This window comes from Phaseolus vulgaris, chromosome 3 (genome assembly GCF_051622355.1).
Source record: "Phaseolus vulgaris cultivar YP4 chromosome 3, ASM5162235v1, whole genome shotgun sequence".
Taxonomy (NCBI): Eukaryota; Viridiplantae; Streptophyta; class Magnoliopsida; order Fabales; family Fabaceae; genus Phaseolus; species Phaseolus vulgaris.
Genome location: NC_143500.1, coordinates 52,968,458 through 52,982,428, shown reverse-complemented (window position 1 = coordinate 52,982,428; position 13,971 = coordinate 52,968,458). Strand labels below are relative to the sequence as shown.

Below are 13,971 nucleotides of genomic sequence, written 5' to 3'. Positions count from 1 at the left end.
AAGTGTCTTTATGAATGATGATTTTATATTGGAAGGTTGGTGTGAAAATAATAATAATCAATAATAGATATATAAATTGTGGCAAAAGTTATTTTACTTCTATATAGACTAAAAGTGAAGGAAAAGTTTATAGATTTGAATAAAAATTCACTGTTAAAGTAAAAAAAGTTATATATTTTTAATTAACTAAAAGTTTCATATTTCTTTAAATAATTATTATTATAAAAATCAAAATCATGTTTAATTACCATTACTATAAGAATATTAAGAAAAAGAGTTTTCCATGAGAAAGAATCAAAGGATATATTTAGGTTACTTTTTACATAAATTGGAATTAAATATATTTATAGGCTTATAACTGCACTTTCTTTTTGATAAATAGTACCATCATTTCATCATTTTTTTAAGATTATTATTCCAGTATATGTCCCAGCATAATGTATGAAAAAATTATAAAGATAGTAAATTTTGGTAAATATATGTAAATATATTGATAGCTCATTTAATTTTTTAAAAATAATATAAAATGAGTTAAAAAAATTAATACGGAAATTAATTAAAACTTATGTCACTAATTAAATAAATTATCTAAAGTTTTTAATCAGTTTAAACAATACAACTCCATTTTCTCTATAATATTCTAAATAAACAATAAATAAGATCTCTTAAACGTTACATGTATATATCCACACCTAATAAAAAATTAATATAAAACTTCATTCATATACTAAAAAAAAAATATTAAATAAAAATCAATTTTAGAGATAACAAATAATTTATTACTATATTGACTAAATTAAATATTATTTTAAAAACTAAAAAATTTTATTGTTTTCTAAATTAGTTTCTATTATTGATAAATAGTTTTTAAATTGATATATAATTAACTACCAAAATTTTTGCTACCAAATTTAGAATTTAAATAATTGGTAGTTAAAATATTTGTAGCTAATTAGATACCAATTTAGAAACTATTTATCAATAATAGAAATTAATAACTTTTTTAATCTCTAGAATACTATCTAATTTAGTCAATCGTAACTAATTATTTTTAATCTATAAAATTAGTTTTTATTTAATAATTTGTAGTAGTGATAATGAAAACACAATTTCCAATCTCGTTAAACACATATAAGTCTTCACTTTTTAATTGAGGATTTTCACAATATTTTGATAATTAAGTCAAAACATCTTTTATCTTAGATGCTTGAATTATTATCTTAGATTTAATATGTGAAAGCATATAATAAAGATGTTAAATTCAATCATGCTAAAATTTTCTCATTAAGTGTTTATTCACTTAATAATTTTGTCTTGAGTTGCTTTAACACCAGTAAAGTAGACAGACACATAGATTAGTGAAAGCACAGAATGTAGCATTTTACTAAGATTACAGGAATTACAACATTAATGATTGAGTGCAGAACCTCAGGGTTCTTATTTTGGTGGCTTTGGAAGTTGGAAACATTATATTCTCGTACAATAACCATTTAACTAATAATTGTGTTGTGTGGTTTAGGAATGGTCCTATGCTTGATGAAACAAATCTAGATTCCAGGGTGATCTTTTAGATCAGAAACAGTGTTCTGGCAAGTGGGGTTGCAAGGATAGTTGCAATCTACATGATGGAAAGGACTTCGATCATAAAACCAGTTCCCTACTGCCTTGGAAATTGTCTGCAGAATTTCATGCATACAAGTTAGCTTTTCAAAATGCTTATATTCTAGAAATGGGAGAAAATAATGCAGCATCTTACTGTATTGGCAAGATGAGGTGAGTCACTTTTAGACCATGTCTCCTGTGATTCTGTTTGGCAGTGGTCATAGCAAGAGTTTATGAACATTCCGTTGGATGAAGAGTCTCCAACCACACTCACCGCCTTCTCGAATTCCTTCTTGAACCCTGAAAATCACAAAACTCTACTTTTCCTCAAATGGCAAAAAAATTTATGTTGGAAATTCCACATCAACTAAAGATTAAGACCTTTTATAGTGTATAAGTGAGTGTAAACCTCACCTTATAGACCAATTTTATAAGGTAGAGTTAGGCTTAAAGTTCACTTCTTAATATAGTATCATAGTCATTTTGAGTTTATCCTAGTGATTGTTTGTTGACTTTATCAAGTCACCCGCTATCGAGTTGTTATCAGACCATCATAATATATAGTCATACATAAGTAGGTGCAAACCTCACTTTATAAGTTTGAGGTTGAGTTAAACTTAAAGTCTACTTAAAATTCTTAAAAATGTAAAGTTTCACATATTTTTGGTTTTTTTCATGTCAATGTTTTTCACTTTTGGGGGTTGTGAACAAAGTACATACATGAAGTGGTGACAGAGGCATGACAAATTTTAGACTGCTTTCAAGGATTGATTAGAGCACAGTGAAATTCTTTTATGTGTCACATTTTTTATTATACACAAGTTATTAAGACACGCAAATTTTTCACCTTGCACTATACTCAGTTGATCAGGTGAGCATTTGGCTAAATCAAGCTTGCAGCTATGCCAATTGTCACTGGGATCAGCAGCACCAGGTGCCAAGATGTTCCGAATCTGAGACAAAGCAATATCTTGAGGATCAGAAAAAAAGACCAGAAGGATCTCTCCACTCTGAAAACAAACTGGAAAATCTAACCTGCCATGAGTCATAGGCTGAATTTACTATGAAGATTGGGGTACTGATATGTGATGCCACATATTGTGGGAAAAAGCACTACATGACATTCAGAAGCATTAGTGACACCAAAGAAGTTGACAACCTAAAAGGAAAAATTACATGAGACAAACTTACCAGTCCTGAGCTGAGTTTGGAAGTGCAAGATGTGGGCAAATTCTTTGCTGAGCCCTGAAATAGGAAATAAAAACCATTCAGTCTCTGATTGAGAAAACTTTAGCCATTAGAAAGTAACTTTCAAGTGAAAAATGGGAAAACTTTAGAGGCAGTCTTGGTGTTAAACACTGCATATGTAAGTAAGTTGTTTCTCTCAAAAGAGAAAAGACATGTACGTACATGTGTCGACACAACTTTACTGTAATAATCTTCAATGAAACGTGCTCCTGAGATATCCTCTCTGTTGTACAACAATGCATCAAATCATTCAATGATCTAAGGAACTATAAAAAGTAAGGAAAAAGCAAACGAAAACCAATTAGAGGATCATACACATTGATAAAATAACCAGCATCTGGAACACATTTTACAGTAGCTTTAGAAGGCAACAGAGCTTTAAAATTGTCACAGTGTAATATAGTATAGTAGTCAATCCTCCAGCTGAACAGCCCGAGAGAATAGCCTGCAGGTTCAAGTTTCAGTTAGTGAAAGAAAAAACCATTCAGAAGGAAGAAAAAAAGTGCCAAATCATCAATGTATCATACATTTTCAGCCTTCTCCATGCCTTTTGCTAATAAATCTTCCATTACAGCTGAAAAAATCCTTGCTCCTCTAAAGTACAAATTGTTTGTCTGATATGTAGATCAAATTATACAAAATCTTATCAGAACGAAAATTAGAAAAAAAATAAAACTTACTCAGAATTTAACTCCAAATTCCTTTGAACTCTACAAAACTTACTGGATCAACTTCTTCCACATCTCCAGTAAACGATGACCCATCACAGTACCTAATCTTCACTCTATTCCAATTGTAGAAATCTGAAATTTGTAACATTCGTGAGAAAGATGAGCAAAATAATTAGTTGATAAGTATTATGAAGAAGCAAAATACAGAAACTAGTGGAGAATACCTGGATTATACTCTCGCTCGTTGCTTAGAATTCCAGAAAAGTAAAGATCCTCAACCATTTGCTTGGATGAGCCTAAGCGAGTGTCCTTACGTCCAAGGCAATCGTCTGCATCTTTGCACCATCCTCCTCCCTAAAGAATTTGTGGTGATGAACATCATTATCATGAAAAGAAAATTTCCATGGTTTGTCCAAAACTAAGAATAAACAATTGACAAATATGGCATTTAAGATTTACACAAGAAATATAAAAAAGAACTAAGGAATTTTTGCATGAAAGGGACATACCTCCATGTGAACAATCCAGTTGTTAATCCCTTCTCCATCTCCCTTATCAAAGTGGTAAGCAGGGGGACTTCCATCCAAACAAACTGCACCACATGTTAATCTTCAATTCCCAACTATTATATAAATATTGCTAAAAGTAGTAACACTGGAATATTATTTTTTTATCAGCAATAAATAATATATACATATGAACGGATGATTCAACTCATATACAAAAGAAAGAAACTAAGACAACCAAATAACACAACCACAAACAAGTTAAAGCGAAAAAGGACATATCAGATCCAAATAAAAAAAACAAGCTGAGGAGAATTTAGAAATGATCTAAAACCAACTCAATTGAACCAAAGAAAATATCTTAGAATAATCCAATACTTCACCTGTAAAAGTAATCTTACATGTATGACTCCAAATCCAATATAAATATTGCTAAAAGTAGTAATACTGGAGTATTATGTTACAACTAAAATTCCTCACCAGCTCCTTTCGACAGTGCATTCTCGACCAAAGTCAATGGAACCAAAGACCCTTCTGCCTTAAGCAATAGCAGTACACAGGCTACAAGATTTAACCATTGGATGATTCTTACACTCTCCATTCAGCAAAATCCAACCAAAAGAAAACGGTAAACCTGTGCATAGAAAACAAGGATCACAGAGATGCCTTACGTAAAGAAGTCAACACGGTGTATAAGTAATTCACATAAAGCCAAAAAATTTTGCTGGCCAAAAAGAAAATAAGAACTTCGCTGAAATATATCCTGGCAGAAGATAGTGACCAAATATATATTTCATTAACTACTGTGGAGAACCTTTAAGAGAGGTTAACGAATTTCCATTTCAAAACTTTTATTGACAGTTATGCAGACACAAAACAAAGACAAATATATATACACAAAAAGAAGGAAGGAAACAGAGATCATGGAATGAAAATTGTGGACAAAAAAGGTAAAGCATTTCAGATAAAGGGCTTGTTTTCTTGTTGGAAAAGGTAGATGAATATTTCAAGTCCATTCCATAAAAATAGAATTATTAGAACTCTTGGTGCCAGAAAATGTTGATGCAAGTTAAATAACGCACTCCAATGGCCCAGAAACCGGCATGCAACTAGTTATGAATATGTGATCATAACATCACAAAACCAAGCATCAACCTGCATGCATTATAGCCCAGAAACAAAACACTGGTCCCATTCCAACACTACCTATATTAACAACTACTATAGAGCTAAATTCAATAACTTTATGCATTCCCCAGCCCAAAAATAAAAAAAAAACTGAACCTTCTTCCAACCCCACAAAAAGTAATGATGAGAAGAGAAAGGAAAAAGAGGGTAAGCATATGGAGAGAATGAAGACCTGAAAAGGAGGAAAGGGTGGTGTGGTTTGAAGAGAGTGAGTGAGTGAAACTGAGTTGAGGGTGGTGGCTTATAAAATGCTGGACGGGGACACATAATTAGTGACTTGCTGAGATAGGCAATGGTTAAGGAGATTTGGGAAAGATACATTTTTGGAAGGTTGAGTGGAAAATTGGTATGAGAGGGTGTGGAGGGAGAGTATGGTTTTGGATTTTCGTTTTCTGGGGGCACTGTGTGTGATTTGTGACTCTCAACTCTCTAGTGGGGGAAAAGGACACAGAAACAACACATTGTTTCTCAACTTTTATCGGTTATGAACCCAAGACCCAACACTCGTACCCACGATAACTTATCTTGTTCATGTCCTTCTTCTCAACCTTCATTCATTTCATGTTTCATCCCTACCAATCAAATTCAGACACTTTGCAATGTGACTGGATTAACATCCTTACTTTTACAACATTTCTACATTAAGAAAATCACATTACTTCTTTAATGCAATGACATACTATAACTATACTATATACTATGTAACATATATACTACAAGACAGATACTAATACAACACGGACACATATACTAATACAACACGGACATCGATACTGAGATATATGTATAATCTTTACATCGATAGTGAGATATATGTATAATCTTTACATCGATACTGAGATATATGTATAATCTTTACATCGATACTGAGATATATGTATAATCTCTAAAAGGTAGGATATGGAAATACGGATCTATATATTATATAATTATGAATAATATAAATTAACAATAAAGATTTATGTGCACTAGCATGTTTCAGTTTTTTTTTTAGGAGAAAGATGTTTCTCATGACTAGTTCAAAATGATTTTGTTTCTTATTTTTATAATTATAATAAAATTTTATACAATTAATGTATTTTTCATTTTTAAAATTATGTTAAAACCGTCCTATAATTGTCAGAAATCCAACAAATAATTTTTGAATTTGACACTTCACCAATACGTGTCATTTCGATGTCGATACTAAACACATACCTACGGTTTAAGAGGCATGTCCGAACCTCATTGATAACATATTAATTCAATTTCTCTAATTTTTTTTATTACATTAAGAAACTTATACATAAATTAATTCTAAATATTTAAAAAATATCATATTAGTTATGTTCTAAACATTATCTAAAACGTTATAGAATATGTTGTTTACTATATGATAATACTAAAAACCGTTGAAAATAACAAGTTTTAAAGTTGATAATAATCACGTACTAAAATCACATATTGATAAATATACAATGGCGCCTTGTATTTATTTATTTATTTTTAATTTTATACAGTGTTGTGTTAAAATCCATACCCTGAGCACATAAACACTTTGAAAGATAATACTCTCTCAAACTTTAAACCATCATTCCTTTTATACAAAAAGGAAAGTATTGCAAAAATAATATTATATAGTTCCTAAATTGCAAATGATCAAAACATATTATTAAAAACATCAGTGCCATTAAAGTATTATAATTGAAAAGAGAAAGCGATAAGATTATTTTTGTCATAAAAACTATAAAAGGTAAATAGAATATAATGGCATTATCTTCGTAATAATAAAATAGAAATATTTCATAAAAAAATATTAATTTTCAATTTCAAAGTGTATATATTTTTAATACACATATATAATTCATAAATTATATATATATATACATATATATATTCAGTAAATATAATGATAAACATGTTCTGTAAACTTGATGAAGAAAAAATGAATTTTTATTTTTAATTAAGTTTTCAGTTAAATAAAAAAAATTCAAAAATATGTATACATTAAATGTGATAGATTGTGATTGGTTGTAGATTAGACTTTATGCAAGATTTACTCAATACCTTTCTCCATTTCCATTTCTACATTTTTCCTTAGTTTATAAATATAATTTTTTAAGGTTAAGTTAAAATTAATATAATAAATTTTATAATTATCATAATATAATGATTATAAATCACATTAAATTATTAATATTTAAAAATAATAATTTATTAATTATACTAATAATGAGACCAAACTGAAAAAACTAAATAAGTAATATAAACAAAAAAAGTAACTAAACCTTAATAAAATGTCATTACAAAAAATAAAAAACTATCTTTAAATGAATTAATAAATTAATAATTTCTCGTTTAACATAACATTTATAATTTTATTATTTTATATTTTTTTCATTTATAGTCTATGATAAGTACATCTTAATTACTTTTATGTCTAGCTTAGTGATGAAATATATGTAAGTTAATTAAAAGTTATGAGGAAAATAAAGTAGAATTAAGAGAAAACGATTGATATATATAATTTCAAAATCACAATAAATACATCAACCACCTGTATTTAAATGATTGTACATTGCCACTAACTTGCAACTAACCAAACATTCTATAAAATGAACAGACATGCGTCCATGACTGCTACGTCCAACACAAGAAAACCGATGCAAAAAGGAAACAAAACAAGAAAGGAAAGGGAGACAAAAAAGTCTTTTATTCAACTCAATGTATTATATACAAGAAAAAAAAAGCAAAGCTTATATATGCAAAGAAAATAGACAATCATAAAAAAAAAAGAAAAAAAAAAGTTTGTACCGACAAATAATGGACGAGTCATGTCATTCGGTCTTGGTGATCGACCAACCGATTGAAGACACATTTAAAGCAGGTACAATAAATAACAGTTAAGACAATTGCAAGAACTTCCTGAGAATCTGGACACGTCCCACCAAATTCGAGTAACGTCCCGAAAAATTAGGGAACCTCCTTATAATCAAGCTAATGTTGATATATGATAGATTCGGTCCATTACAACAAATGGTCAATGACTAAACACTATAAATAAATCCGGGTTTTTGACCATCATGAGGTTATTTTTTTTGCTTTTTACCAAAATGGGGTCCCTTTAAAAAATATTACAAATTTAGGCAAGTCGTGCCAATTCGGCACGACTTCATATGCACAATTCGTCCCAATTAGACACGACTTTGTCATGTCATACTGAAATTGTGCCAACTTGGCACGACTTCTGCCTTGTCATACTGAAGTCGTGTCAACTTGGCACAACTTATGCCCTGTCATACTGAAGTCGTGCCAACTTGACACGACTTCTGTCACGTCATAATTTTGTTTTTTTTATTTTATTTTATTGTTTATATATTGGGTAGTAAGTTATGTAATGTTAAAAATTAATTTGATACATAATTTTCTAAGAGTGTTAGTTTTAAGGAACAAAAAATTGGATAATCGTATATGAATCATGTTTGAATTGAATGAATAAATACATAGATAAAGAAAATGAGTGTTCTAAGATGAATGAATAAATACATAGATAAAGAAAATGAATGTTCTAAGAGTGTTATGAATGAATAAATACATAGAAAAAAAAATTATGACGTGGCAGAAGTCGTGCCAACTTGGCACGACTTCAGTATGACAGGACAAAAGTCGTGTCTAATTGGAACAATTTGTGCATATGAAGTCGTGCCGAATTGGCACGACTTGCCTAAATTTGTAATTTTTTTTAAGCGGACCCCATTTTGATAAAAAGCAAAAAAAATAACCCCATCATGGTCAAAAATCCAATAAATCCTCTACAAAAGTATAAGGTACGCTTTTAATCAGTTCTTAATATACACTTTGTATACCGAACACTTATTTGATCGTCAGAGTACCTTTTTCAAATTAACTCTGATTGAGCACAACAATTAAAGAAGGAGACTTAGTGTGAGAAACAAGGGAGCAACCGAGACATCAACTATTATACAACCAGATCTAGATACTATCTAGGCTCACTTTGTCTATACAAATACAAGGTTAAATATATTTTTTTATCTATGTACTTTCACGTGAAATTGATTTTCGTTCATAATTCACATTTTAGACATACTAGATACTTGTAGTAACAAAACTATTAGAATGTGTTATTGTCATTTACATGACCAACAAGATTTTCAATATAGACTAGAATGTAAAAATATTTCATGTTTTGACTCATTTTACGTTGAAAATTCATTTATTATGTAAATAGATATAGACTAATTTCGATAGTTTTTTTTACTACCAACAAATCTAAAGCTAAAATTAGAGAGAGAAAATAATACAGAGATAAAAAAAGACATATTTAACAGAAAAAAATAAAATCGAAACTAATCGTTAACATAAAACACTTATGATTATTTATATATTTGCAGTTTTAGAATACTATAAACAAAGTGATATAAAATGTGCTGTATCAACAAAAATAAAAAGAATGAACCCAGAAATCATTCATAATATATATATATATAAAAGGTTATTTTTTCCTTTTTAATTGTATTTTGTTTGGTGCATGCGTGCTAGTTTTGTGGCTTAAGTTATGAACACATTGTTTTGAATAGTTTTAACGTTTTAAATGGTGGAATCTGAGTAAGTAAGAACACAACTCACTTCTTTTGAGTTTTTTCTTCATTCCATTCTCTTCTTGTATTGCCTTCTACATTGAGATTAGTAGTTTTAAAATCAAATCAAAATTTATTTGGGTTTGAAAATTGTAAAAATAAACGTTGTAGGTCAAACAAATTTGTATAAAGATTATTTTAGAATAATTAACTTTGACGATTTAAATTTAATAAAATAAAAGTATGATAATATTAACATTTTTTTATTAACTATGATATCGGTATATGAATTATTCCTTGTTTGAAACAAGTAGAAAGCAATGACTATATCAATGTTAAGACAAGAGTGTATAATACAAATATTTCTTCGTTATCGATATTAATAATAATTTTAAATCATTAATATATTAAAATTAATTATTTAAAAATATAAAACGCTCATGATATTAAGAAGAACGAAATTGACTCAAAATAAAGGAACTAAAATAAAACTTTTAAAAGACAAAAAAAAACATCTAAAAATAAAGAAAAAAGCTAGTTAAAAACAAATATAAATTGAAAAAAAAAAGAGATTTCATTAAAAAAATATTAAATGTGTATAATTTTTAAATATATATTTTTAATAAAATGACTACGAAAAAAGAACATTTTTATTTTTTAGAAGTGACTAGCAAAGTTACTAGGCATCCAATACAATTCAAAACATAGCTATCGAATATGATATATAGTTAAAAGAAAATTATCAAACATTTATATGAAATAAATTACATTATTCACATTCAAATTTGGTTTTTCTTTAAAGTTTGGCTTTCAATCTAATCTAAAGAAAATAAATAAATTATAGTTGGTAAAGGAACACTTTCTCTTCTGTTTATTAGTTATCATTTCAGAAAATAGCAACTTTCTTTCTTCCTCTCTCTCTCTATATATATATAATGTAAATTAAGTGTATTTTCTATCTTAGTTTTTTTAATATAAAAGATACATGTAAGTTATTTCCAACAACCAATGTTTTGAAGATATTATTAAACAAAATTGATTGGGGTGGACAAATATTGTTTAGAATTAAAAACAAATTATTGGGTGATTAAGTTATAGTGATAATTGCTTTGAGATAATTTGATTTTCTTTCACTTTTGTTCTCTCTATATATATGTGTGTGTAAAAACAAAAATGATTAGCAAAGTAGGATAGAAAGAAGGATAAAAGTTTGGGAGCTAAATAGAAAGATTATAGGAAAGTGAAAACAAATTTTAACGGATTATTGTGATGGATGAACCTCAAAATGAACATGTATGGTGGAATTTTGTTTTGTCTTTTAGTGTAAAGTGCAACATAGTAATTCTTAGTATTTGATTTAGTTGAGAAGTAGTGTTGTTTTGGTTAGCACATCATTTGTAACCACCCTTTATGAACAAAACGTATCGTTCTATGTAATGCACATTTTAATTGTTCATGAGAAAATATATGAAGTTATTATTATTAGTAAATCAGAAATTAAAACCAGACCTTTCAATTTCGACTTCCAACTACGTATTAATTAATGTCTGGTGGTTTGGACCATATTAAAACTTTAGGTTAAAATAGCTAACAATAGTTTAAATTTATATGCACATATATATATATAGTATATGACTTCAACTATAATCACATTTTACCAATGCATTCTTAACTTTTACATTTGGGTCTCATATTTAGATAGGTAAATAATTAGATAAATAAATATTAATTAAGTATTAATATATTTGAACATACTATTCAAACTTATATAGGTAAAAATTTATTAAACTATGTTAGAATCTCAAATATATGCGTTCTTTATTAATTATATATTTATTTTTTCACGTATACTTCATCTAATTTAAACGTCAAAATATATTTATATAGACAACTCTACACACTAATTAAGAAAGAAAGCATCTTAACTCCATAAAAGAAACATTCCAACCAAAGAGAAAAGATTAAAGATATTTTACTAAGTTTTCATTACCCTTATAAATAAATTTATTAGAAACATTTATAAGCACACATTACAAGAAAATCATGAAATAGAAACCAATTTTTAGATACTAAAATAATTAGTTACAATAGAAACTAAAATAGAGACCATTTTAGAAACTAAAAAAAAATTGGTTTCTAAATTAGTTTCTATTATTGTTAAATAGTTTCTAAATTGGTATCTAATTAGAAACTAAGGTTTTAACTACCAATTATTTGGTTTCTAAATTTGGTAGCAAAAACCTTGGTGGCTAATTAGATACCAATTTAGAAACTATTTAACAATAATAGAAACTAATTTAGAAACCAAATTTCTTTTTAGTTTCTAAAATGGTATCTAATTTAGTTATTATTGCAACTAATTATTTTGGTTTTTACAAATTGGTTTCTATTTCATGATTTTCTTATAGTGACAATAATATTACGAAGTGGACTTTAAACCTAACTCAATCCCATAAAATCGGCTCAATGGGGTTGAGTTAGGCTTAAAGTCCACTTCGTAATATGGTATCAGTGTCATTTCGAACCTATCCTAGCGAGTGTTTGTGGGCTTATCAGGCCACCTGTTATCGGACCGTTATCGGACCACCCATCATATGTTATTCCACGCACAAGTTGTCACTCTCGGCGTGAGGGGTGTGTTGGAGATCCCACATCAACTAGAGATTAGAGCCTTTCATTGTATATAAGTGGGTGCAAACCTCAATCTTATGGGGTTGAGTTAGGCTTAAAGTCTACTTCGTAATAAATAACAAACAAAATAATGTATTCTCTATTTTTTTTAATACATTTTTAATTGTTAATTGATTAAAAATTATAAAATATGAAATAAATAGAAAATCTTACAAATTTAAATTATTTTAGTGAATTTCAATTAATAAAAATGTATGTAAAAAGGTTAATAGAAAATATATTTTTAGCATTTCTCAACAACTAATTATATATAAGGTGAAAAGTAGGTGTAATTTTCACTCAGGTTGCTCTGAAATTGTTCAAAAAGGTAATCACCACTAAGGTGGTAACAAATCCATTGAATTTATTGTAAATTATAAGAAAATCAAACTTAAAATAAAAAGGTAATAGAAATAATTATTATTAGATTTTTTCCAATAGTATAATTATTCTATTTATTTATTTGAAGAATATTTTAGTAAATTATACCTTTAATCGTAGTTTGAGAAAATCTAAATTATAACTTATTAATATGTTTATTATTAAAAATAAGGATACGTTGATAATCGCTAAAAAAAACTAATCTTAAAGACTAAAATAATTATTTATTATTGGATTAGATTAGAAATATTTTAAAAATTAAAAATTTATTGATATTTAAAATAATTTTTATTATTAATAAAAATTAATAAAAATTATAAAATAATTTTTAAATTAGTATCTAATCATTAATTATCAAAATTTTATCTAATAATATTTTAGATTTTAAATTAATTAAAAAATTAATTAACACCAGTTCATCTGATTTCATAAAAAAAAATATTCTTACCTAATTTTTATTTTTATTTTAAATTTAGGATTGGCTTAGTATGGAATTCGAAAGACGTGTAATGGTGTATGACTAAATAGTCATGAAGGTTGAATGTCATATCATAATGATTTCATAATCGAAACTTTAGGAAATGTAACCTAAATTAATAGCCATATTGGACCATATATTTGGACCACGGGTGCTCATTCATTATCTCATTACATAATTAATTATCTTCCATCTTTTTTTCTCATTTCCACACATAGTGCAAAGAAAAGTGACTCATAAAGTAAGAGCACAGAGAAAATGAATGAGAAATGTTGAGTTTATATTCATGCATTAAATTTAGGTTTAGGTTCACGTTATTAACATTTTCAAATTGACATTTCTAGAACAAAATTAAAGTTAAAAAATATTTGCATTATACTTAAAACAAGCAACTGAGATCTCATGTTGATTAAAAACAATGATATTTCATAGTATATAAGTGGATATAAACACTACTAGAAAATCATTAAATAGAAATTAATTTTAGAGACAAAAAATAATTAGTTGTTATATTGATTTTAAAGACTAAAAAAATTTTGATTTCTAAATTAATTTTTATTGTTGTTAAATAATTTATAAATTGGTATCTAATTAGCTATCAAGGTTTTAACTACCAATTATTTAGATTCTAAATTTGGTAGCAAAAACCT

General features: G+C 27.6%; 1 protein-coding gene across 1 annotated transcript; it reads right to left on the bottom strand.

Moving 5' to 3' along the window:
* Positions 1-1,355: 1,355 nt before the first annotated feature.
* LOC137808598 (pectin acetylesterase 8) lies at positions 1,356-5,516 on the bottom strand. The gene is given in 14 exon segments (XM_068609785.2): positions 1,356-1,676; positions 1,757-1,902; positions 2,450-2,555; positions 2,638-2,715; positions 2,794-2,847; positions 3,013-3,073; positions 3,166-3,257; positions 3,260-3,295; positions 3,378-3,464; positions 3,574-3,653; positions 3,746-3,875; positions 4,031-4,113; positions 4,508-4,661; positions 5,388-5,516. Coding segments are annotated over 13 exon segments (1,203 nt in total). The 5' UTR covers positions 4,629-4,661; positions 5,388-5,516; the 3' UTR covers positions 1,356-1,547.
* Positions 5,517-13,971: the final 8,455 nt, after the last annotated feature.